Here is a 22545-nt window from a genome sequence, read left to right as displayed (position 1 = left end):
GAAATCAGTTTTTGAGGGAAATTGTTGGTCACAATTCTGATTATTACCCCTAGTTTTAAAATATCAACATAACTACTAAACAAAAATTCAAACCAATGTCAAGGCTGATTTATTCATCAAAATCACCAGAAGGAGATTCTGGACAAAGAGAATGAGACAAAGAAAGAGCTGATTTACATGATCCAATTAGAGGGGAAAACACACTCCTCTGTGCAGCCAGGAGGAGGACCTGAAACTCCATCCGACTCCATCAACCAGGACCAGAGAGCACTCTGGTAAAGGAAGCCTCCCCAGGGACCAGCCACCTGCTGTAATCACTTAAAAAATAAAATACAGACAAACAAAGCAGAGGATCAACACAATGAAGATGGTATCAAACATACACCCAGAAGTTCTTGCAAGTAGAAATTATAATCTTCTCCAAAGTATAAAACATGCCTTTGGTAGCTTTTTGAGTTGTAATAATGCAAACAGTAGACACCATCTAAACGTTTAAGAAAAAAGTTATTCAAATTAGTAGAACTAACATCATAGGCAAATGGGAAATGGTTTCCATTAGAACAATAAAGGAAACATTTCCTCTCAAAATGTGAAACATGATTGTTTTTTAGCACAACCACCCCTAAAAACTTGGGATTCAGAGGAGAACCTCAAATTGTGTGTAAAAAATAAGGACGTGGTTTGCAGAGAAATCCGTGCCTTGAAGGTGAAATACAGATAGGATACAAAACCAGATACCACATATGGAGAGATGGTAGGAGAAGATTAGGACCTGGGAGTCCAGGCAGACTTCAGCACGGCTGCAAGGCAGAGACAGATATAAACACAAACCTGCCAACAACCCTTCCAGCAGCGAAAAGGCCTGCGCCCACCTAAGCTGCGGATGGGAAAGCCACAGGGCCACCCAGTCTCACCAACTCACAAAACTCCAGGAAGCCTGGCACAGGTGGCTGCCCCCTGCCCCACTCCCTCGAACACACACGGTGTGGGGTGCCCCCAGGCAGGCACAGAAATGAGTTCATCACTGGGTGCTGGCAGGGTGCCCCAACACAGGGAATTCAATAGCAATGGCAGGCCGAGAAGCAGTGAATAATTCAGGCACCCCGCTCACTTACACCACTTCGAGGAAAGACAAAGCCAGCCTGCATTGCTTCCAGCCACCCCACACACGTGCGCTCAGGGTCAAAGTGGGAAGACAGTGCACAAGCAGCCTGTGAGCGTGCAAGCCCTGTGCTGCCTGGGAGGGCTGCCCGCTTGCCAAACCGTGCCACGCTGGCAGGCATCGGCGAGCCCAGTCTGTTCTTACCACCAGCAGGAGCGGAGTACGGACGGGCTACACAGCACTGCTTGTTCCCCTCACACACAGCTCCCTGTGTCCCTCCAGGAAGGAAAAGCCACCGGGAGGGTCATGTGCACTCCATCAGCCCAGCTCCCGAAGCTTAAAGCAGAAGAGGACGGAGGCTAATCTCTCACAGCCACCGCTCTGCCCTAGGAAAGGCTAGCTTAGATTAGTCTGACAAAAATAGGAAAAGCTGGAGGGGAAAAAAGAGGGATAAAGGAGAACAATTTAAAAAACTGTTCGGGATATGAAAAAATGTTAGCCTTTAAAGTGACAGAGTTACTGACTCAACATTGCATCACACAGCAGAGGAAACTGCTTTTGGAAAAAATTCTCTATGCCGGTCAGTAATATCTACTTAGGACCAGGAGCACTGAAACACTGGGAAGAGTCTCCGTCTCCTCCACCCAGACTGAGAACAGACACTGATTACAGCTCAACACTACAGAAACACAATTTCTTCTCGCCACCGCTAAGAATGGGAAAACCTCAAGGGCAGAAAGTATCTCTGGATTTCCTTCCTCTCCTTTCTCCAAAAATATATTTAATGCTGAAACTGTCCTGCCAGATCTTGATTCTCCAGGCCAGAAGAGACCTGGCTGATCAACCCAGCATTCTGGGTGCTCTCATTTTTAAGGAATGCCTTCCCCAGCACATGCTGTAACACGGCAAAAATACTTCCAGCATACAATGAGGCTGCTCCCTCCTCCTCCAGCCCAGCAGCCAGCTTTGCCCAGAGACCAGGTACCCCACATTATCGCACTGGCTGGAACAAAAGCACACCGAATGGGCCAGGGCAGGAACAAACAGTGGTTACAGCAGCCAACGGCAAGATGCAGAGCCTCACTGCATACCGGGCAGCTGATAACAGCACTGAGTCAGTCTTCACCGTGAGGCGTGAGGCGTTCTCCCCATCGTTTCAGCTCTCAAGGACTTTCCAGCCGATTCGGGGCCAAGCACCTCACACACAGCAGCACCAGCACTGTCCCAGCAAGCCGTACTTCCCAGGCGTTGCTCTGCAGCTTACAGACACTACAGCTCAAGCAAACAGCACGTGCAATGGCACTGTACAAGGCTAAGCAGGTGGAAGTAGATTGGGTCCACTGTGCCCAGCAGGAGCCCCAGGTGGAAAAGAAGAGGAAAAAAAAAGAAAAACCAACTCATTCGCTTCCTACTCCTTTTCCTACATAGGCAGACGGACAGGGCAAAGCACCTTAAGCACAGATGTCTCTCCCATTATAGATCTCCCTAGGGCCTGCCAGGACTTAAGACTAGTTTAGCAGACAAAGAATCCCAAACCAAACATGAAACCCCAAGTAAATCCTTGCAAGTCTGGGCTCTAGCTCCAGCAGCAGCTTCTTAATCTTCACTGCATTTTTTATATTTTTTAACTTTTTCTGGCACTCTGCTGACTGTCATAAAGGTAATGTATGGAATGTACAAATCTGTAGCAAAAACCATGCAGAGAGAAAACCTTATATTTCAGCTGAACACAAACTTGGTACACAGTGTATTTAGATCATGCCTTTTGACACTTCAGGTCATACTGTACAAACACCTGCAAACCAGTGGCTCTTCCTTTGTAAGCAGAGGTGGGACAAGAGAGGGGGCAAGAACAATATGAAGTCCCTCCATCTAAACCTCTCATTCCTTGTAACAAACAGGAATTACTGCATCATTAGATTTAGTAGCAGTACTTAAAAACAAATCAGATTTGGTGAGAGGAAAACAAAGCTATTGACTCCTGACATTTGCAACTTCAAGTATATTAGACCAACTCCTCCATTTATATTTAGTATACCAGTAAAGAAAGCAGCAGTGTCTAATTAAACAGCTGCAGCATAATCTTTACTGAGGGATCAAAGGCACCAGAAACCTTCCCCTTCCTGGTGCCACGGCTCCCTGGGAAGCCAGGCTCTTGCACGCTGCAGAAACCACCCCAGCTGAGTGAGTCACTGCTGCTATCCCAGTGGGGCATGATCCAGAGGGCAGCTGGAAACAGCTGCTGGGAGATCAACCGGAACAGGGAGAGAAATTCAGGCAAGGTCCCGATTTTGCCTGCTCCAAGAGAATTGTTTTATTCTTCTCACTTTGTCTGGACCACAAGCCTCCCCCATGCCTCCTGGGACCGTCTTCCTATCAAAGGGGACCGCAACCATCGTTTCAACTTCACCGACACCACAATGGACTCCAGAAGCACCAGGGAGGGACTCCTGAAAGAGCTCCTGTGCAATGAGGTCTCAGGCCAATTCCTAGCACCAGGGAAAAGGAAAGCAGCACAAACTGGAGGGGACAGAAGGTTGTGATCTGAGGGTGCAGGGCTCTGTCAAATACTGTCAAAGCAGTTTTTGGTATCCCTAAGTTTTTACAGAAGCTGCAGAATTACAGTTCTCACCTATTTCCCCAACTCAAATCTTTCAAGGAATTTACTGATATCCTACAAGTGCCTCACTATAAAGTATTGTTTTTCTCATGTTTGCACTGAGCATAAACAGTGCTGGCATGGCTTGGGCACATGCTGCCCAAATTCAGTGAAAAAAACCCCGAAGGACGCAATTTCCCTTTAGCTTTAAATTCACTACGAAAAGCATGAAAACACAGCATCTGCCACACGACCACACAACAGCTGCAGATACACAGGGGTCTACACACAGGTCCATAATCAAAATGTTTTGGCCTGTGCACAGTAGTGCACAAGAACCAGCGAAGCATCCTGAAACATAACTGACCTCAGTTTTCATAACCAATCCTCCTCACTCCAAGAAAATTGGTATTATTTTACATCATTACATTCAACCTATAGGAAATGGCAAAATAAGAGCTGAGGAAGAATATTTACAGAGAGGGAACAGCTGGAAAGGGGCTAGATGAGTATCTTCAATGTGTATAAAGTTTTCCAGCTCCCTCTTTCAGTTCCTGAGCCAGCTGATAGTCACTGCACAGCACTGCACTGCGCCCAGCTACAAACATGAATCTCAACCCTGAGACTCCCTTTGACAATCAAAGGAAGGGTGGGAATCTGTCAATGAGCCTGCCCAGGTGGAAATACAACATATTCAGCCAAACCTCATTACAGGGCATCTCCGGCCTTTCTCTCCTCTGCTGCTTGCTCACCACGACAGCTGATCTATCAGTCACACTGCTCATCAGCACGCAGCCGCCTGTCCCCCACTGCCCACACCCTCCCTGTACACTCCTCAGCATGCAGCAGTAATTGCCTTTCCTATTAGCCCACAGCAACAACAGCTGCCATGGCAACTAACAATGATTTTAATAAGCATGGTCTGTTTTCAAGGGCAGCACACGCGTGCCGGCACATAAGTGTGTTGCGGACGCACACCGAGGGGAAGGAGGGCCTGCCATCAGCTACAAAGGCAGAGTTGAAAACGTGGCTGATCAGAGAAACCACAGATGAATAAATGTTTATCCCCCTCCTCTGCAGGAGGAGAGGACAGCCACTCACTCCTAAAGCTGTATGGGTATGAGAGATAGACAGCGATGTGGTGGTACTAAACATGCAAAGGGCTCTCCTTGCAAGAGCCACGGATGCTGCCCAGGTGACAGAAGCAACATGCAGCTGCACTGTGGGTACAGCGTGCCATGCCAACGTGTGCAATGCTGCTCTCAGCACCAGAGAGAAAGGCACAGCAAGCACTCAACACCACCTTCCCTCTCAAATGGGCAGCAGAGGCAACCCAGCTTTTTCAACAGCTTTTCTTTCTACAACACTACCAGAATCTCCTCTCAGGTCATTCCCCAGATCTCCTGTGCTCCAAAAAGTCAACATGCAGTTACTGGTGTAAAAAAAAAAAATATATATATATATCAGTATTAAGGAGAAAAGTTTTGCCATCGTTGCTGTGCGCACACACAGAAAAATCCTTCTGATTCACTGCTTTACTTCAGCCTCCCAGTGTCTGGGGCTACCTGTCATGGTCTCAGCTACAAACAACTGCACCCACAGGCAGGACCTTTCCTGCACCTGCACCATTCCAGCATGTCACAGCTTCCCAGGACACCCCAACTCCCCCGGCAGCTGCTGGTGCCTTGTGTCCCTTGGTCCCAGTACCAGACACAGGGGTCAGGCCTACGGTACCTCAGGCCGACCTGCAGATCAGTTTACCACGGAAGATGCCGTTGCTGCACACAGAGTGAAATTGTGCATTACGGACAAACTACTTCAACACCTGGCAGGACACAAAAGGCACAGTCCCATATCCTTCCCCAAACAGTGGGTTCACAAGCCATCCCCTCCTCTTCAACATGACCTAGCAGGCAGAGAGCCACCACAGTGGAGTCAGCTGGATTTAGTGATAAACTCCTCTTTGGCATTGCTAATTTTCTACGGGATCGCAAAAAAGAAACTCTGAGCCAAATGGAGAGCAGAGAGAAAGGATCACTTCTTTCAGCAGCTGCTGACCACCAGATCAGCTTAGCCTAGAGGTAAGGTTTCACACCATGCACGCCAACACAGGGAGTCACTACACAGGGGCTGTGCCTGCTGTAGATACCCCACAGACACAAGCCTTGGTGGCCCACAGTAAAGGGCTGTTATCAATCAGACCAACCCACACCAGGTGGCCTAACACTGCTCAACCCAGTAATACTGACACAACATTTGCAAAGCATAAATTTAATACTACTATTTTTTTCAAAAGCCTTTTGAACCTTTGGCTTAATCAGTTGTTTGTCATCCACTCATCAGCTGCTACAAAGGGACACTTTCTGCTAGGCAAATTGCACCAACATCTGTAAACTCTGCATGAAAAACTTGAAGCAAAGAGACAAGAAAAGCAAGCATGGCACGGCAAAGCCCAGATTTCCAAACCTGCTGCAAGGCTAAGCACACAGCATCATTCCAGTCTCACAAACTATGCTGACTCATGGGAAAGGGCATTTTAAAAAAAAAAAAGGAAAGAAATCTGTACAACCTTTTTCCACCATAACACATATTTTGCACAAGCCTAAAGAAAATATGAAATATCTCTAACAATGGGATGCAGATCCATATATGTATCTAATTTTAAGTGAATTTTGGTCCCGGCAAAGATGCTGTAGTTAAAATGCTACAGAGCAAATCTTCTGTGAACACAGCAAGCTGACGCAGTACAAGATGCTGCATGAAGCTCACCATACGTTCCAAGGACCATCCTTAGATGGAGTGGGCAGCAATTAAGCAGGGAGGCCACCTAGTTTAAACTAGGGGAGGAAGGATGGCCCACTGAACCCAGTGCTCTGAGACTTCTGCTCCTGCACAGGTGACCTGGTGGTGTTTCATTCCTCTTGCATTACCTTGCACCACACTTTTCTTCCTAACATGAATGTTAAGCAATTACATGTGTTAGGATTTAAGAAGGGCTCAAATCTATGGTAACGGAGGCGAGGCTAAAGAATACAGCGATATTTAACTGTTAAAAACAAAGGATTAAATTTATGAACAAGAAACAAGAGATGTGTTTTGATTCCTGCAATGCTATCTTGAACAAACTGTGGATACATTAATCTCTGGCTAGCCCATACATGACAAAAAACCTCACTGCTACCTGACTTACTCCACTGACTGAGCCACACTGGAAGTGGTGGAGGAAAAGGATTTCTGGGAAACTTCTCCATTTGACACTGAGCAGTGACTGTGAACCTCTCCCCCAAGAAATAGCATGACCTCACTTTGCTGTACACCCTCCCGTTCCAAGCAGCACAAGAAAATGATGCTCCATCCTCAGCAGATTCATTGCTGCCCAGGGGGTTAAATACAGCAGCAATGAACTGACCAGTCTTGTTAATTTAATTCAGTTACATGGAAAATCTGTAAACAGAAGCAGAAACCATGACAATACTATTAGAGGGCTCTGAACACAGCATTGTATAATTTGCTTTTGGTTATCACTACTAACTGTGCAAAGAGGAAGAACTTTTCCTAACAGACATTTTACATTTTTACTATTGAAGCTCTTCCAGGTAAGAAGTTTCCTACAGGCACATAATTTTTTTTTTCTACCCTGCCAATTAGCTTCACAAATAACATGCTGAATTAGCATTTGACCAGACACACTTCCAGCAATTCCAACCCAGGGCTAATTTAACAGTAGCCAGAGGGGAAAGCCCATGCCATCACCAGGGAAGGCAGCATCACCTGCCCTGGCTCTGCTGGAATGGAGCAACCTTTGGGAGATCAGGACATGGTATGACTCATTGGCCCTTCCCACTGCAATCTTGGTTCCAGTGCATCTGTTTGAACACAGCTCATACAAAATTCGTTGTAATTTTTCTAGCAACTTCATGGAGATAGTTACCTCCATAACCAGCACTACGCAATAACCATCTGCAGGGAAGTAGATTGTCCAGAGAATGAAGCTAACCATCCAACAGCCTCCATACCCCAGGAAAATCCATACAAGACAGAAAAATACTTACCCAAGAAGTCAAGTTGAGAAGTTATCTTTTAAGAAGTTATCCACTACTTAGTGTGATTGTATTCATCATCAAAACCCTGCCCAGGAAATAAGGATTTCTCTGCCTCTGACAATGGTAGGAATTCACCCATGGAAGGGGAACAATGCCACATGTTTACTCCTGCCCAAAGGGCCCAGAGATTTAGGGACTGTCTTAAAAATCCTATTCTGGAAACAAAAGTAAAGATTGCTAATCCCAAAACCAATCAGACACATCTACAAACCTCTGAATCTTAATTACAAACTCCCAAGAATTCAGGCATTGAGAAACTGGTGACCTAGAATAAGAAACTGCTCAGGAGAACGGACATAAAAACTGTATTTCAGACTAACCCTGAGGATCAACCAAACCACACAAGCCAAACAAAACATTGATACTACCATGTGATCAAGGCTGGTCAGTTTGTCCACTGTATTACACGTTTTCCAAAGCATTTGCATCACACCTCTTTATCAAGCACCAAATCCAAAGAAGCAACCCCACACAATACCTTATAATAAATATGGGAGCCCAAGCAGAGAGATTTCATGCTTACTTAGAGACATAGACTCAAGAGTTCACAGAGGAGCTTGCTAATGCCTTGTCAGCAACAGTGACAAAATAGCTGAGACCAAGCATCTTGGAAAATTTCAGTGCACACAGGAGTCAAAAACACCTGTCTCCTACACTTCCCAAGGACAGTCTGGGACAGGCATTACTTTGGGCAGACTGTCACCCCATTCACATCATAACCAGAGTTACTCGCTCTGAGGGAACAGGATTTGCCTGCAACCCCCAGAGCAACAAATACTAAAATCCAACAGAAACAGGAACATTTTTTATCATAGGATGAACCAGACCTAGTGAAGTACCATCCATTCCCCATCTACCTGTTAAAATATGCAGACTGGCTAGTCTTTTCGCTATAGAGATGCTTCAGATTTTCAGATGCCAGCATGATAAGGAAGAAGAACCTGAGCACCAAAGATGAAAAACAGCAGCTGGTACAGAAAGGATAGAACAAATACAGAAAGCATGAACAAATGCTATATGGAATGCTACACTGCAAAGAAAGCCAATCTCCCTATCAAACTCCAACATAGCTGCCAATGCTGCCCCACAAAGCTACCAAGACTGTGAGCTACTTCTATGGTAAATGCGTGCAGTAATCATGAGTTCCAAAAATGAAACAAACGCCAAGCTCAAAAAAAAAAAAAACCAACACACACCACACAAAAAGTATCTTCCTGTTTTCACTGGAAAGGTCATGCCTATTTAAGGAAAACTTCCCAAGCCACATGGACATGCTCCATCTACATCCATCAACTAACAGCCCCGAGTTAAATGTAATCACTCATCAAAGAATTCCTAGTCCTTAAAGGAGTCACGATCCAAGATGCTAATCCAACCCATGCTCCTCCTAGCATCCAAACCAGCCACAAATACCTGATACCACTCAAGATGAAAACATCAATTCATTGATCAGCAGAGGAGAAATCCTTACTCAACCCTTTAAGCATTGAATAATAGGAGGAAGAGAGACATATGCAAAGTTTTACAGCACCTCCATCCATTCTAGTTAGTTAGCATCTTCCCCATGGGAAACACCCTTGCCCAGGAGAACCTATATATTGATCACAGTCTGGCTGAAATAACTCAGATATGTTCTCACCCCATAGACAGAGAGGTTTCAGGTCAGAACATGAAGCATCAAGAATTCTTAGTGGTGCTGATTTATGATTTACTGACAGAGAAAAGTTATTTTTCTGAATCTGCGGTATTTGGCACTAACCATGTGATGCTCCTGTAGAAAGAAGGCAGAAGAGATATCAGGAAAGACTGTGAAATGCATCAAGTCTTTTCTGGAAGCATGCAATCAGTGGAGAGAGGCACACACAAAAAAACACAGACCTAATTACAAGCATCGTATGAATTTCCTGGCACAGGTACACAGACACATATATCCGATAACTGGTCCGACGACATATAGTCAAATGCCAGTCTCACTCTCATTTACCATATCCAAGTCCATCACAATAGTCTAGTTCTTGGACAAGACTAACTCACAGATGAGAAGGCACTGGAAGGAAGGAAGGATGGACAGATGACGTGATGGTTTTGGCTGGGATAGAGTTAATTTTCTTCATAGTAGCTAGTATGGGGCTATGTTTTGGATTTGTGGGGAAAAGGGTGTTGATAACAAAGGGATGTTTTAACTACTGCTGAGCAGTGCTCAGACAGAGCCAAGGCCTTTTCTGCCTCTCACCCCACCCCTCCAGCCAGCAGGCTGGGGGGGCACAGTAAGTTGGGAGGAGACACAGCCAAACAGCTGACCAAAGGAATATTCCATACCATATGACATCACGCTCAGCATATAAAGCTGGGGGAAGAAAGAAGGGGGGAACATCTGGGGTTATGGTATTTGTCTTCCCAATAACCGTTACGCATGACGGAGCCCGGCTTTCCTGGAGATGGCTGAACACCCACCTGTCAATGGGCAGTGGTGAATGAATTCCTTATTTTGCTTTGCCTGTGCACATAGCTTTCGCTTAAACTGGCTTTATCTCAACCCATGAGTTTTCTCCCTTTTAATTGTCCCCCATCCCACCAGAGAGGGAGGGAGGGAGGGAGCAAGCGAGTGGCTGTGTGGTGCTTAGCTGTTAGCTGGAGTTAAACTATGACAGACGGAAACACCACAGTTAAATCCCACTGTAACCCTCTTTATTTGAAAATCAAAATCCACAGTTGGTCCACTTTCTTTTTAATTCCCCTTCTCCACTGAAGCTTTCTCCAGCCCATGGCTGATGTTTAACCATGACTTAGACAACACTGTTCACAAATGCTGCTATCACCTGCTGCTGAATCCATCCCACCCTAGCAAATGGCCTTGCCTCCACTGTTTGCGACTGTGACCTCTCAGACCAGCTCTCACAACACGAGGCACTGGGCATGCAGACCACCACTCTTAGGGAATGCAACTAGCCAGGAAGTCAGAAATTTGCAGTAAGTGTTTAGGTATAAAAGTCACAAAGAAAAAGCTGTTAGATCCAGCTGTGACATTAGCAGATGCCAGGTCTCCACTGGATTTGTGTGAGCACTGAAGAGGCCTCCAGCCTCATCACTTCTCCCTCACTTGAAGGCAACAAGAATTCCTAGAGTAGATGCTGAGGCACAAAGGCGGCACCGCCAGGTTGGCCTTTATCTCCTCTTGGCAAAAAGCAGTGGGATGGGGTGTCTTTTCCTCCCCTACAGCTTTATACTACTTCCAGTGTAACAGTCTGACAATCCTGGCAACAAGATAGGGCATCATCTGGCCCAAAATCCTGGTCTTGTTCTCCAGGGCTCTCTGCAGATGACAGAGCCCCAGCCATACAGCACATTTCTGGTCCCCCTTTTCTCAGTGCTGTACTCAGCTAAGAAGAAAAGAGAACAGAACTGAGAACCCATGAAAAAAAGCAAGAAAAAGCAGGCAGTGGTGGGATGCATCAGGGGCATGTTATTCAACAAGAAAAAGGAAGGAGATAGGAAGTCCATGATCACCCAAGTGCTTTTGACCCAAGATACCTGAATCCCAAGTAGCAGGATTGTTTTGCAGCCAAACGTGTCACAAAGCCCCCCCAGCAAAACATGCCTTAGCTTGCCTCCCTCTAACCCCACAAGCACCCATGCTGAAACCTGTGTCCTCAGGAAGGGGGAGAGCTGCCAGTCCCCCACGCAGCCAGTGCAGGGAGCTGGTTCCTGACTCTCCTGCATGCACAGCAGCTTTTCTGTTTGCTAACAGACCGAAATATGCTTTTAACTCAAAAGGCAAGGTAGCTACCTTCTATCCTAAAACAGCGTTTCAATCGCAAAAATCGAGGGCTGTGGATTAAAAAATGCTAGTTACAGCCACCCATGCAACTTCCACTGTTTCCTCATGTGCAGGGACATTACAGCAAATGAGGCTTATGTGCTATTTTTGCCTGACTCCTGCTTTGTTCAAGCCTAGGAAGCACTGTCTTCTGAGCAGCAAAAACAGCTGCAGAAACCAAAAGGTATGTGGGTTTGTAGTTAAAGACAAGTGGTATCCCTTCTTAAAAAGTTAAGATTTCAAACCTCATCTTCGAAGGAAGGTTTTGCTGTGATGATGACTAAGTTACTTACTTCAAGCTTTTCCACTTTTTTTCAAGACAAAGACAGAATTGCTTTATATTTGCTCAATATGACACACTTAAGGATCAGTATGTAGAAGCGGTAAGTATTCATATATACAGTGGGAGTTGTGGAGAGCTGTAGATCGGGAATTTAAACATAACCAAAACCCTACCAACTACAATAAAAATTACAAATAAAATTTAAAAAAACAGGTTGCAAGTGTCATTTTTGCAAAACTGGTCTTACTACCAGTACCTCCATTCCCCATTTCTACAAGTCCCCATTTCTCTCAGGAAAACGGCAAAAATAAGATCGTTAGTATCCGTGAAACACCCACACTACACTGGTGAGTACTGTGGAAGAGACCATTAAAAAATTAATAGTTTTGCATTCAGTGCAAGGTTTAGATTATCTGCAGTAAATTCTGTTTGGGGTCACACATAAGATGAAAAGGAAGAAATTAAATATTTAATAGCTCTCAGTCCAAAACCTGACCTCACACCATTTTAACTGATAAAAAAACTCCCGCTAGATTTAATAGCGCCTCAGCGAGCGCTATCCATTTGATGCTTTTATGGAGATGAGATCATCTCTATAAATATCAAATGTACAACCACATAATTAAGACCCTACACGGTGCCTTCTTGTCACATTCTCCTGCTGGGTACTCACTGGGTACGAGCTCCAGCCCACACCATGCTGGATGCACCATGTATTAAATCTCCCGCGGTCCAGCCCACTGCAGCACTGGCTCTCCCTCTGGCACATTCTCTGTCTCCTCAACCCTCTGCATTCAGGAGGCAGGTCCCAGCAGCCTTAGACCACCCAGCACAAACACCAGCTCTCACAGCACTGCAACAGCATAACACACCTCTTCCTAAAACTGGAGCATCGAGGGCATTCTGTGTTTTCACACACTTCAACTTCCACTCCTGGTCAAAACAAGTAACAGGACAGGCAGGAGCTTTAGAAGTCAACTGATTTCTCCTGCTGGCTGCCCAAGAGACATTCAGATTTCAGCAAACCAGCAGGAGTGATATGTAAACTTTACTGCCTCAGTTTCCTCCATGATCCGGATCATTCCTGAGGCTGACATCACACAGAGTCCTGTTTCCTGCTCTGATACATCCCACCAACCCCAGGACATCTGCCCATACCATGCTGCCAGCTTCCACCTCCTTCTGTACACCCCATGGTTCAATCTGCTGCAGCAACAGCCTAAGTTTCTTCCCTGAACAAACCTTTTGCATCTCCCCAGGTTGCGTGGCAGGGGCCACTCAGGAGAGTGGAAGTAGCATCACTTAGAGAGAGTGATCCCTTTAATCCCAGGAACCACCCCGAGTCATTCCAAAGCTCAGCTTCAAGAGTAAGAGAAGGGAGAAGCACCTACAAAACATACTCCATCCTGGTCCAGCTTCACTACAAGGCTACACAGGACTTTTAACATGAAACAAGGATAGGAAAGAGGCCTCTGATGGACCTTCTCTCCAGGACAGGAGAGTACAAAGGGTAATGGAGAAGCCCTTTAATGCACGCACTTCCCCTCATTTGTCTTCCCACAAAAAGCAAGCAAAGCCACAGAACAGAGTAAAAACAAAAAGCCGGGCAGCAATGGCTCAGAAGCACCATCACGCCGCTGGGACAGTCACGCCTGGCTACGCCGTCTGTGGAACCGGGACCCCGGAGAGAAGGCGCCCAGGCCGGCAGCAGGCAGAGCCCACAGAGCCCAGCCTTCCCCCGGCCTCACCGGAGGGTGGCGAGCAGGCTGGAGGAAAGGCCACCTTCCCACCCATCGCAGGGTACTGGAACGGCAACCGCAAGCAATAAATTATAGGCCTGGGATCCCAGCTACAGCCTCCTCTTAGCCCACACAGCACTAAACCAAGGCTTTTAAGTGATGCTTTGGTGGGATTTTCTTCCCAGGCATCACCCCCGACAGTGACAACCACCCCAAATGTCTGCAAGAATATCCTACAGAAATAGCAGGGGAAAAGCTGTGCAGAAAGCCTCAACTAAAAGAGCACACTCTGATCCCTTGAAGAAACCTGAGCTGGATCCAGATCCCAGGGCCTCAAAGGCCTCTGGGGAAAATATTTTGATATTTGTAACACACAGCAATGCCACATAAGGTTGCTGCTTTAGCCTCTCTATTAAAGGAAATTTAGCTACATACAGCCAGAGGGTAAGAAGTGCTGACACATGGGGGCTTTTCTGTCCCCCCCTTAAATGGTACAGGTTCTTCCCCATCTCTATGCCAATACCTGGCATTATTGCTGAGGCAGTTATGAGCGGATAAAACCCAAGAAAGTCACACAGAAAAAGCAACAATTGCTTCTAGCCCACACTTTTTGAAGCAAGCACCCAATCTTCTTGCACAATGAATTCTCCTAGACAAAAGCAAACACAAGCAACAGCCCCAAGAAACAGCCACTTCAAAAACATGCCAGACCGAGTCCCACTGTCCTACCCAAGAGATGCAAGTAAAAGATCTCATGACCTCTTTTCTAATCGGTATGAATCACAAGTACACTCTGCCCACACTCCAAAGGTTAGGAGGTGGCAATGGTATATAGCTGACTGAACACCAATGTCGCACCAACTGAGCTGGCAGAAACTGCCAAAGTTTCCTGCTCTGCCCAAACAGATGCTAGATCCAGCTCAAGTTCAGCTGTTGCCCCTGATTAAAGGGGAAGGCTTTTGTATACAACCTTTCCCACTTTGCAGCTACTTAAATACATCATATTATCGCTAAGGAGTCAGCATCCCGTTTCCCTCAGTCCAGCAAGACAGCTGCCTGGGTGGTTTCGATAGATGCCAGCCATATGCACGTGTGACAAGCCAAACAAGAGGAACTGGAACGGTTCCCAAGCCTCTTCCCAAACACCCCAGAAATCCTCCAGAACCAAGAACACAGGTTAGAAACTTCAACCTACGACGGGCCCTTCTCAGCAAAGCCCAGCAGGTAGCAAAGGTTTTCTGCAGGAGAGGTGCCCTGGCACGGCTCAGTGGAACAGCTCGGCAGAACCCTGGCAAGAAGCGCTGCAAGTCAGGACGCTGGCATGGTCCAAGCCTGGCGAAGACTGTTTTGTACAGCCCCTGCCATCATTGGGCTTGGCTCCTACAAACATCTCAAATTCAACCCAAAAACTGGAGGTGCACTCAGGGAAGTGAAGTGGAGGGAGGGGGAAGCATGCCGAGGAAAATATATACACATCTTTCAAACTAACATGTGCCTGAATTTATAAAGATTGCTGGCCAAATTAAATTTACTGGAGAGCAAAGGGAGTTAAGGCCCAAAATGCAGTCAAGCAGCTCTAATCCCTAAACATCGGGATTATCTCATGACAGCTACACTCCAGTGTCCACTCAATACCCCTGTAAAAAGTAAATCAACAGAATGCTTCAATGAACTGGAACTCGTTACTTCTAATTGCTATTCTTACTTCACTTCTGGACGTTCCTCTGATCCCTCAGCCACCGCATTTCAAAAGCACACATACACACGGAAGGTCAAGTAATATCCAAGATGAGCAAATTAACTAAGCAGGTTTCCAGCCGACCAAAACACTTGCCCTCCTCTTGCTTGGTATGAAAACTAAGGTTTGCTCCACCCCACAAGAGAAGTCAGCAGCATAGAGGGATAGGTTTTAAAACCTCTTCAACCAATGCGATCCCTAACATTTTCCAAAGGGGCAGAGGTTCCTGTGCAACAAACCAAACACTGCTAGTGACAGGCTTCTATTTTTCCAAGCTAACAAGAGGTATGTCCTTCAGCAGCAGTCTCCAGGGGGCAGTGGACCACACACAGAATCCAGTTCAGGTCCATCTCAACTTCAGTTTGGCTTCCCTACCACTAATGCAAACGAAGCAGTTTTTATTTTATTTTATTTTACCACTGCCTCCTTTGTGTCTCCATGCATCTCCTATTCCTGTTGCCACCAACCTCACCACAGCAGAGCCACTGAAAGCCCTCAGTACAGCCACAATAAACCATGCAGCTAACAGCAACACAGCTGCCAAAATTTCAGTGACCAGCACTTCTTTGAGACAGTCTTGAAAAGAGGCGTGAACCTCCAAAACAAAAGGGCAAGGTGGGAGCCCTGCTTGCTGCACCATTGGCAGGAAAAGCCACGAGGGTACTTCACAGGACATGCATGGGAGAGAGGCACACTGCTCCAAACTCAGCTAGGTGGGCAACCTTTTAAAAACGCAAGGGAGAGCCCGGCCTTTCTGCAAAATGCCAGTGCACTCATGTTTCTAAACAGGAGTTCTGAAAAGGAAAAATAAAATGCTTATGTCTACAGCTGGTACACATACACAGAAGGAAACCATTTCCAACAGAGCCAGACCTCTGTTCAGCTTCCAACCTCAAAACCACAGCCATCACCTTTAAACACAAACCTCTGAAATCCAAAGAGAAATACCGACAGAGCCTGGAAGGGTGCTAAAGAATCCAGAATACTTTACTTGGGCTTTCCATTTTCCTGAATATGGCAAGAAAAGAGTCAACATTAAAGTGCTCTCAATGTCTCCAAAATCCCAACTTTCAGTCTGCTTGCCAAACCTTTTCTTTGAACTGCATTTTCTAAGTCTTCCCAGACTATGTCAGGTCTAACTCACAACACTCAAATATTTTCAAAAAAGCAAAGGACAAAAGCAAACAAAAGTAACAACAAACTTAAAGGTGATTCATTATGTCTCATCACATCAGCAATAGTCTGTCCAAACAGCATCCCAGGAAACCTCATCCTGGATCCAAAGCAGGCGTCAGCTTCTAAAAACTGGAACTTCGTTTCTTTTTTAGAATATCTTGTATCCCCTGCATTGCTCTGCATCTCTTTACAAAGAGAACCATGCCATGAATAATAAGAGAGAAGAAAAAGCTAACCTGATTACACAGCTTTTCCCTCATTTACTGGAACCATCTACTTACAGAAGATACTCTCTTCTGTAAGATTTAAAAATACAGATTTCCATAGGGTCCCCATAGCACAGAAGCTGTTATTTACTGTTCCCTTCTCAATTACAGTCCCACTCAGCCCTATTACTTCTAAAACCCAAACCCATCTTGGGAAATTATCAGCAGACTGATTTCTTGCCCTCCTCTGGAGCACCATGAACGGGTGAGGACACTGTTTGCCATGAAGCACCACCAGTGTCCCCACTCTCCCCTTTCTGTGGCCTGCTGCTGTTCAGGGTTTCCAGTCTTCATGCTGGAAGAAGTCAAGCTGGCAGAAGGTATTACAGACCATCTTCTGGCTCTCAGTAGGAAGAGAAACCACAGACTTTATTGCGGAGCAAAGACTTATCATCTATTACATCATTATTTAGTCACAGGGGACTGATCTCAACACTGTTAGTCATCTTTATGAACCCTGTAAAGACATGCCTGAATGACAATACAAAGTCACCACTCATCACTGCCACTAAAAGTTTACGTGGACTTGATAAGGCATATACCACAGCTACACTAACTGTCTTCCCTGTCAGCCATGCTCATGGTTGCAGGGGTAATTTCCCCAAATTCTCAGGGATCCTGAGCACACAAGTCATTCACGAAAGAGGAACAAGAATCAGCTCTGTTCACATCTTGCATCTAATTCCAACTATGTATTACCTCTAGGTATAATTTTAATCCACTAACCAGCCTAGGCCCTATAAAAAAGTTGAACCAAAATTCACCTTGGGAACCGAATGGAGTCGATGAACTCATTCAACCCCACACGGAGGAACTGGAAGATATTTTAACAATTTTCTTCAGCAGCATAAGCTGGCTGATACACCTCTAGGACCTCAGTGGGGAAGACAAACAGCACCGTGGAATTACACCTCTGACTGCAGCTCCAAAGAGAAAGAAGGGACACTTCCCAGCTAGCCACAACATTTCTGGTCTTTCATCATGCAAGGAACAGAGGAGGAGAGAAATAATTGCAAGGGTGCGTTCTCCTCCATTTGTGCAGCAGTCAACCTCTTCTGACAGGCAGCAAATACAGCTGCATTAACAACTGCATTTCAGTGCAGTTTCACAAGTGACTTACACCAATATAACGTTTTTTTCTTCCTCTGTTAGGGACTATTTTTACCAAGATCAGCAAGCTGATCCAAATGATTCAACTCATCCAAGCCAGGAAACACAGAGCAAGCTAGTTCCTAGCTAGTATATATATACAGTTAAAAAGCAGCAGTACCTTTGGGGCCCTTTACCTCCAAAGCTTGCAAGTATATCCAAACACTTCCAGGAGACCTTCCTGGTCGGCGGAATTTTATTTTTGCCACTTATGGACCAGAGGGAGCTAAAAAGTAGCAGTATGTGCTGGTCCTTTTCCTCCCACGCCACGATTAACTGAAATATGTCCCAGAAGCAGATAGCAGCCATGATCCGATTTGTCCCAATCCCAACTCAAGCAGCTTTACACCACCCTCCTAACAAGATCAGCACTGGCCAAACACCATTTATCCAGCCTGATCAAAGATGGATTAGATAATGAAACCCTAACTGCATAAGCTGTCTGAGCATGCTGGCCTGAGACAGCAGAAAACAAGAAGCTCACTAAATTTAAGGGCTACTTTAAGCTTTAAGCCACACTTCACCCCAAGTTCTTAATAACTAGCTACTATTTTATCTTCCTATAGGCTAGCTTCTATATTTCATATTAAGAGACAAAAAAAGGGTATTAGTTTTACAGTTGCATTCATAATTTCTATAGCCAAATTGTTTATTTCAGCTTTACAAGCTGTGTTCACACCCTGAACCACTGGTAGGCAGGGGTTATGCAAAGAAACTGTGGCAAGTGTGGCACCCCAGGATTCCTCGCTATCAGCCCAGGGACATGAGGTCACCAAGTTTACACAGCAACAGCCTGTGGCTCTGGAACAGGAAGTAGAAAATTGACAGGATCTGCAGGAAAAACAAGGTACAACAGTTTCTAGTGTTATTTCCAGTTTCCAGAAAGCCTCTAGTACATGGAGGGGGGAAGCGGGTAATAATAATAAAAAAAATAATAATCAAAGAATAGGGTCTTTATTCCTCTTGTAAGCATTACGTACAGTCAAACGTAAGGAATTTACTAAAAAGAAGCTGTTATTCTAAAATAAGGTACTTCAAAAGAATATACCATCTGAACAGAAACCTTCATGAAAGGCAATCTTGTGTTTTGACTTTTAAGTAAAAAGATAACAAATTTCCCAAACATTAAAGAACACCTTTTTCCTAGCTCTGATATTATTTGCAAGTATTTGGTATTTCTTGGTTACAAACATGAGAAGATTCTCCAAATAAATAAAACACCCTTTTTAACAGTAAAAAAAGCCAAGGGAAACTTCTGGACACACACAATGGCATGTGTGCGTGTGTATATACGTACACATTTATTTTCATCTTTTATATTGAAAGATTGAAAAAACCTTTTCCATATAAACATAAATATTAAAATTACACTAAGAATACCAACTACCATATGGAGGTCCCTGTCTAAAGAACAGTCACAGACTATAAACACACGACTTTAAAACTGGACTCTACTAGCTGCACTTCTCCATCTAATTTCTCCACTGTTTGCCTGTGTTTGACATGGAAACAAAACCCCAACTTTCCACTAAAATCCACAATTAATCCATACTACCATTACCACCAGCACTACACATCGCTGTGCACACACTGCTGTAGCCCCATAGTCAAATGCTGCAATCTTAACAACCTGTACTATTCATTGACCAGATAATAAAACACTGTCCTCAACGTAAACATAGAAGGGAGACTTTTATGTATACAGAAATCATACTTGTTTGCAATTAAAAAAAAAATAAAATGGAATTTTAAGACTCTTTTGTTAAGCCAGTTCAAGCCCCTCCCTGGGCAATTTTCAGTTGATTTATCACCGGTTTACATCGACACCAGCCAGTTTAACCACTAACTGCAGGTAAACTGGTGCACCTCCTGTAGCTATGCAGAACCTGTGCCTCAGACTTGGAAGAGCTGGAAGAATTTCATGTCACCATGTTCAAGCACTCATTCATAATTCCTAACAAGGCACAATATATAAGCACTCCCTCAATGCTGAGCATCTTTCTCCTTGCCATTATATACATTGTCTGAGTCATACTTGACACCTACATGTGGGAGAAGATACTACTTCAAGGAATAAAGGAGCACAGCATGGTTTTTACTGGCCTTGCGGGAGCACAAGCAGCATCACTCGGGTGTGAAGCTCCAGCCTACATTCTGCTCACACCATCACGCTGGGGAAAAAGTGATGTTGTAAGGTGGAGACACTGCCACGAAAAGCTGAACATCAAACAGAACCACAAACAAAACCCTCCAGCTATAAGCTATTTAAAAACAAAATAAAATAAAAAAAATCTTGAGCGTGCAAACTGGGGACAGCCTGGGAAATAAGAAGGAAAGACCACGGGCCAGCATTCGGCGTCTGGATGAGAAGCATGCTGGAGAAGACAGGATGCTCCCCTTGGAAACTACCAGCGGTGTTTACGAACCCAAGACAAGGTGAGAAGAGAAACAAGTTCAGGTGAATAAATCACACCGCCTCCCAAGACCTGCGATACACTCCTCAGGAGAAAGGGATGCAAAAGGCCGGCGCGACTGTCGTAACAACCCACCCCGTACAACACCCAGACAAAGGAAAGCAGGAAAGCCCTGGCAGCATCACCCCACAAACACAAAAGCGAACGCACCTGGAAAGCGCAACGTTTTGGGGACGATCGAAACGTGCTGGCCGAAGGCGACAGCACCGTAAGACCCCGCCGGCAGCCCCCGTGCCAAGCGGGATGACGGCCCCCCGCCGCCCCCCGAGCCCCTTCCTCCTCCCCAGGCAGCACCCGGGTTCCTCCCGATGGCTTACGAGACCCGAAGGCGACAGGAGCGCGCCACCCGCCGCCACCCCCCGCGCCCAGCCCCGCCACCGCGGCCTCCCCACGGTCCGCGGCCTCCCCAGGGTCCGCGGCGGCGGCGGACGGCGCTGCCCAGAGCGCCGGGCCCAGCGGCGGCCCCCGGAGGGCCGCGGCCCCACGTGCTGGGCTGCGCCCCGGGAGCCGCCCGCCTCAGGCCGGGGAGCCCCGGGCAGGAGACCCGCCGCCCCCCTCGCTGCTCCCGGCCGCTGCCGGCGGGGGGAAAGGGCCGCACGCCCGTAAGCAACGCGCTGAATCCCGCAAACCGAAATGAAACGCGGCCCGGCCCGGCCGCCCCCCTCCCGCCGAGCCCCGGTACAGGAAAGCCGGCGAGGGCCCGGCCGGCCCGGCCCTGCCCGCTACCTGCATGCCGCCGCCGTCGGCCTCCGCCTCCGTCCGCAGCCGCTTGCTGTGGCCGCCCTCGGCGCCGTCCCCACCGGGCATGGGCTGCTCCAGCTCCGGCTCCCGCTTCACGCCGCGGGCGGCCCCCGCGCCGCCGCCGGCCAGGAGCTGCGGCTGTGGCTGCTGCTGCTGCTGCGGGGGCTGGCCGCCCTCCGCCATCCGCGCCGCCGGAGCCCCGGCCGACCCCGCCGCGATCGCCCCGCTCTGTCACCGCGACGCCCGGCGCTGCCGGAGGAGGAGGAGGAGGAGGGCGAGCCCCGCGCCGCAAGCAGAGCAGCGGGCGCGGCGGGCTCCGACCCACCGGAGCCCCTCGGTCACGGGCTCGGCGGTGGCTGGGGAGGGGCCGAAGCCCCTCGGCAATCTCCGGAAACGCCGGCCGGGCCGCCGGAGCCGCGCGACCCCCGCTCGGCAACCTTCGGCGCTGGCGGCGGCGGGCGGGGCGGGGGCGGGGCGGGGGCGGGACGCGGGGCGGAGCGGGGCCGCCGGGAGGCACAGGCCGCCGGGGGTCGCCGCCGCCGCCGCAGCCGTCGCCGCTGGGCCGCACGGGGCGGCGGGAAATGGCCGCTCGCTCGCCCGCCCGGCCCGGCCGCTGCAGCCGGAGCCGCCTCAGGCGGCGTCCGCCCAGCCCCGCGCCCGGGCTGCCTCGTCCCGCGCGGCCTGGGCTGAGCCGCGAGCGCGGCGCTGCGGGGGCCGCGGGGGCGATGGGCGCGGGGCTGGGGCGCGAAGGCGGCCCGGTCCCCCCTGCCCGCGCCTGCCGGCCTCCTGGCAGCGGGGCCGGGCCGAGGCGCGGGCGCTTCGGGCCCCTGCAGCTTTCAGCGGCCCGCGGCGGGTGCGGGACGCTCCCCCGCCAGGGCCGGGCGGTCACGCTGGCGCAGGGGTGCAGAGCCCCCGGGCAGGGCCGGTGCCCGAGCCCCCGCCACCGCCGTGATCCTGGCTGGGTGGTGCCACCGGTGGGGTTTCAGGGGCTCTGCCCATAGGGAGCCGTCCTGAGCTGAGGTGGATGGGGGGTGAGGGGCACTGACTTGATCCCCTGCTCCAGGAGCATCCAGCTTCTGGGGGTGTGCTCCCCAGTGCTGTACCTGGTGCTGCCTCTGCACACCGCGACCTCCCATCGCTCGCTGCTCGCGTCCTTTCTGGCCTTTTTCAGGCCTCCCCTGTGCTGTTCTGGGCAGCTCACCCTGGGACTCTCTCACAGCCCCAGGCTGCTTCTGGTTTCTTGAGAAAGGAACTGATCTGCTTTCTGGTCCCAATAGCCTCCATAGGTTTCTCTGGCATTTTTATATATAACCTTTAATTTGTTCTGCTGCAGATGACATCCAACCAGAAGAAGACAC

The 22545-nt window shown here is 48.0% G+C and overlaps 1 protein-coding gene across 3 annotated transcripts in view; it reads right to left on the bottom strand.

The window, feature by feature from the left end:
- The window catches only part of RBFOX2 (RNA binding fox-1 homolog 2), a 174311-nt gene extending 152670 nt beyond the window's left edge, over positions 1–21641 (bottom strand). For all 3 annotated transcript variants that reach the window (XM_055807842.1, XM_055807845.1, XM_055807838.1), the window contains exon 1: positions 21173–21641. In XM_055807842.1, coding sequence (XP_055663817.1) covers positions 21173–21370 — 198 coding nt within the window. In that variant the 5' untranslated portion in view covers positions 21371–21641. The remainder of the gene's footprint in view (positions 1–21172) is intronic.
- Between the last annotated feature and the right edge of the window lie 904 nt (positions 21642–22545).

Source organism: Falco peregrinus, chromosome 6 (genome assembly GCF_023634155.1).
Source record: "Falco peregrinus isolate bFalPer1 chromosome 6, bFalPer1.pri, whole genome shotgun sequence".
Taxonomy (NCBI): Eukaryota; Metazoa; Chordata; class Aves; order Falconiformes; family Falconidae; genus Falco; species Falco peregrinus.
Note: the sequence above shows the minus strand (reverse complement) of the source record. Positions and strands in the feature narration are given on the sequence as shown.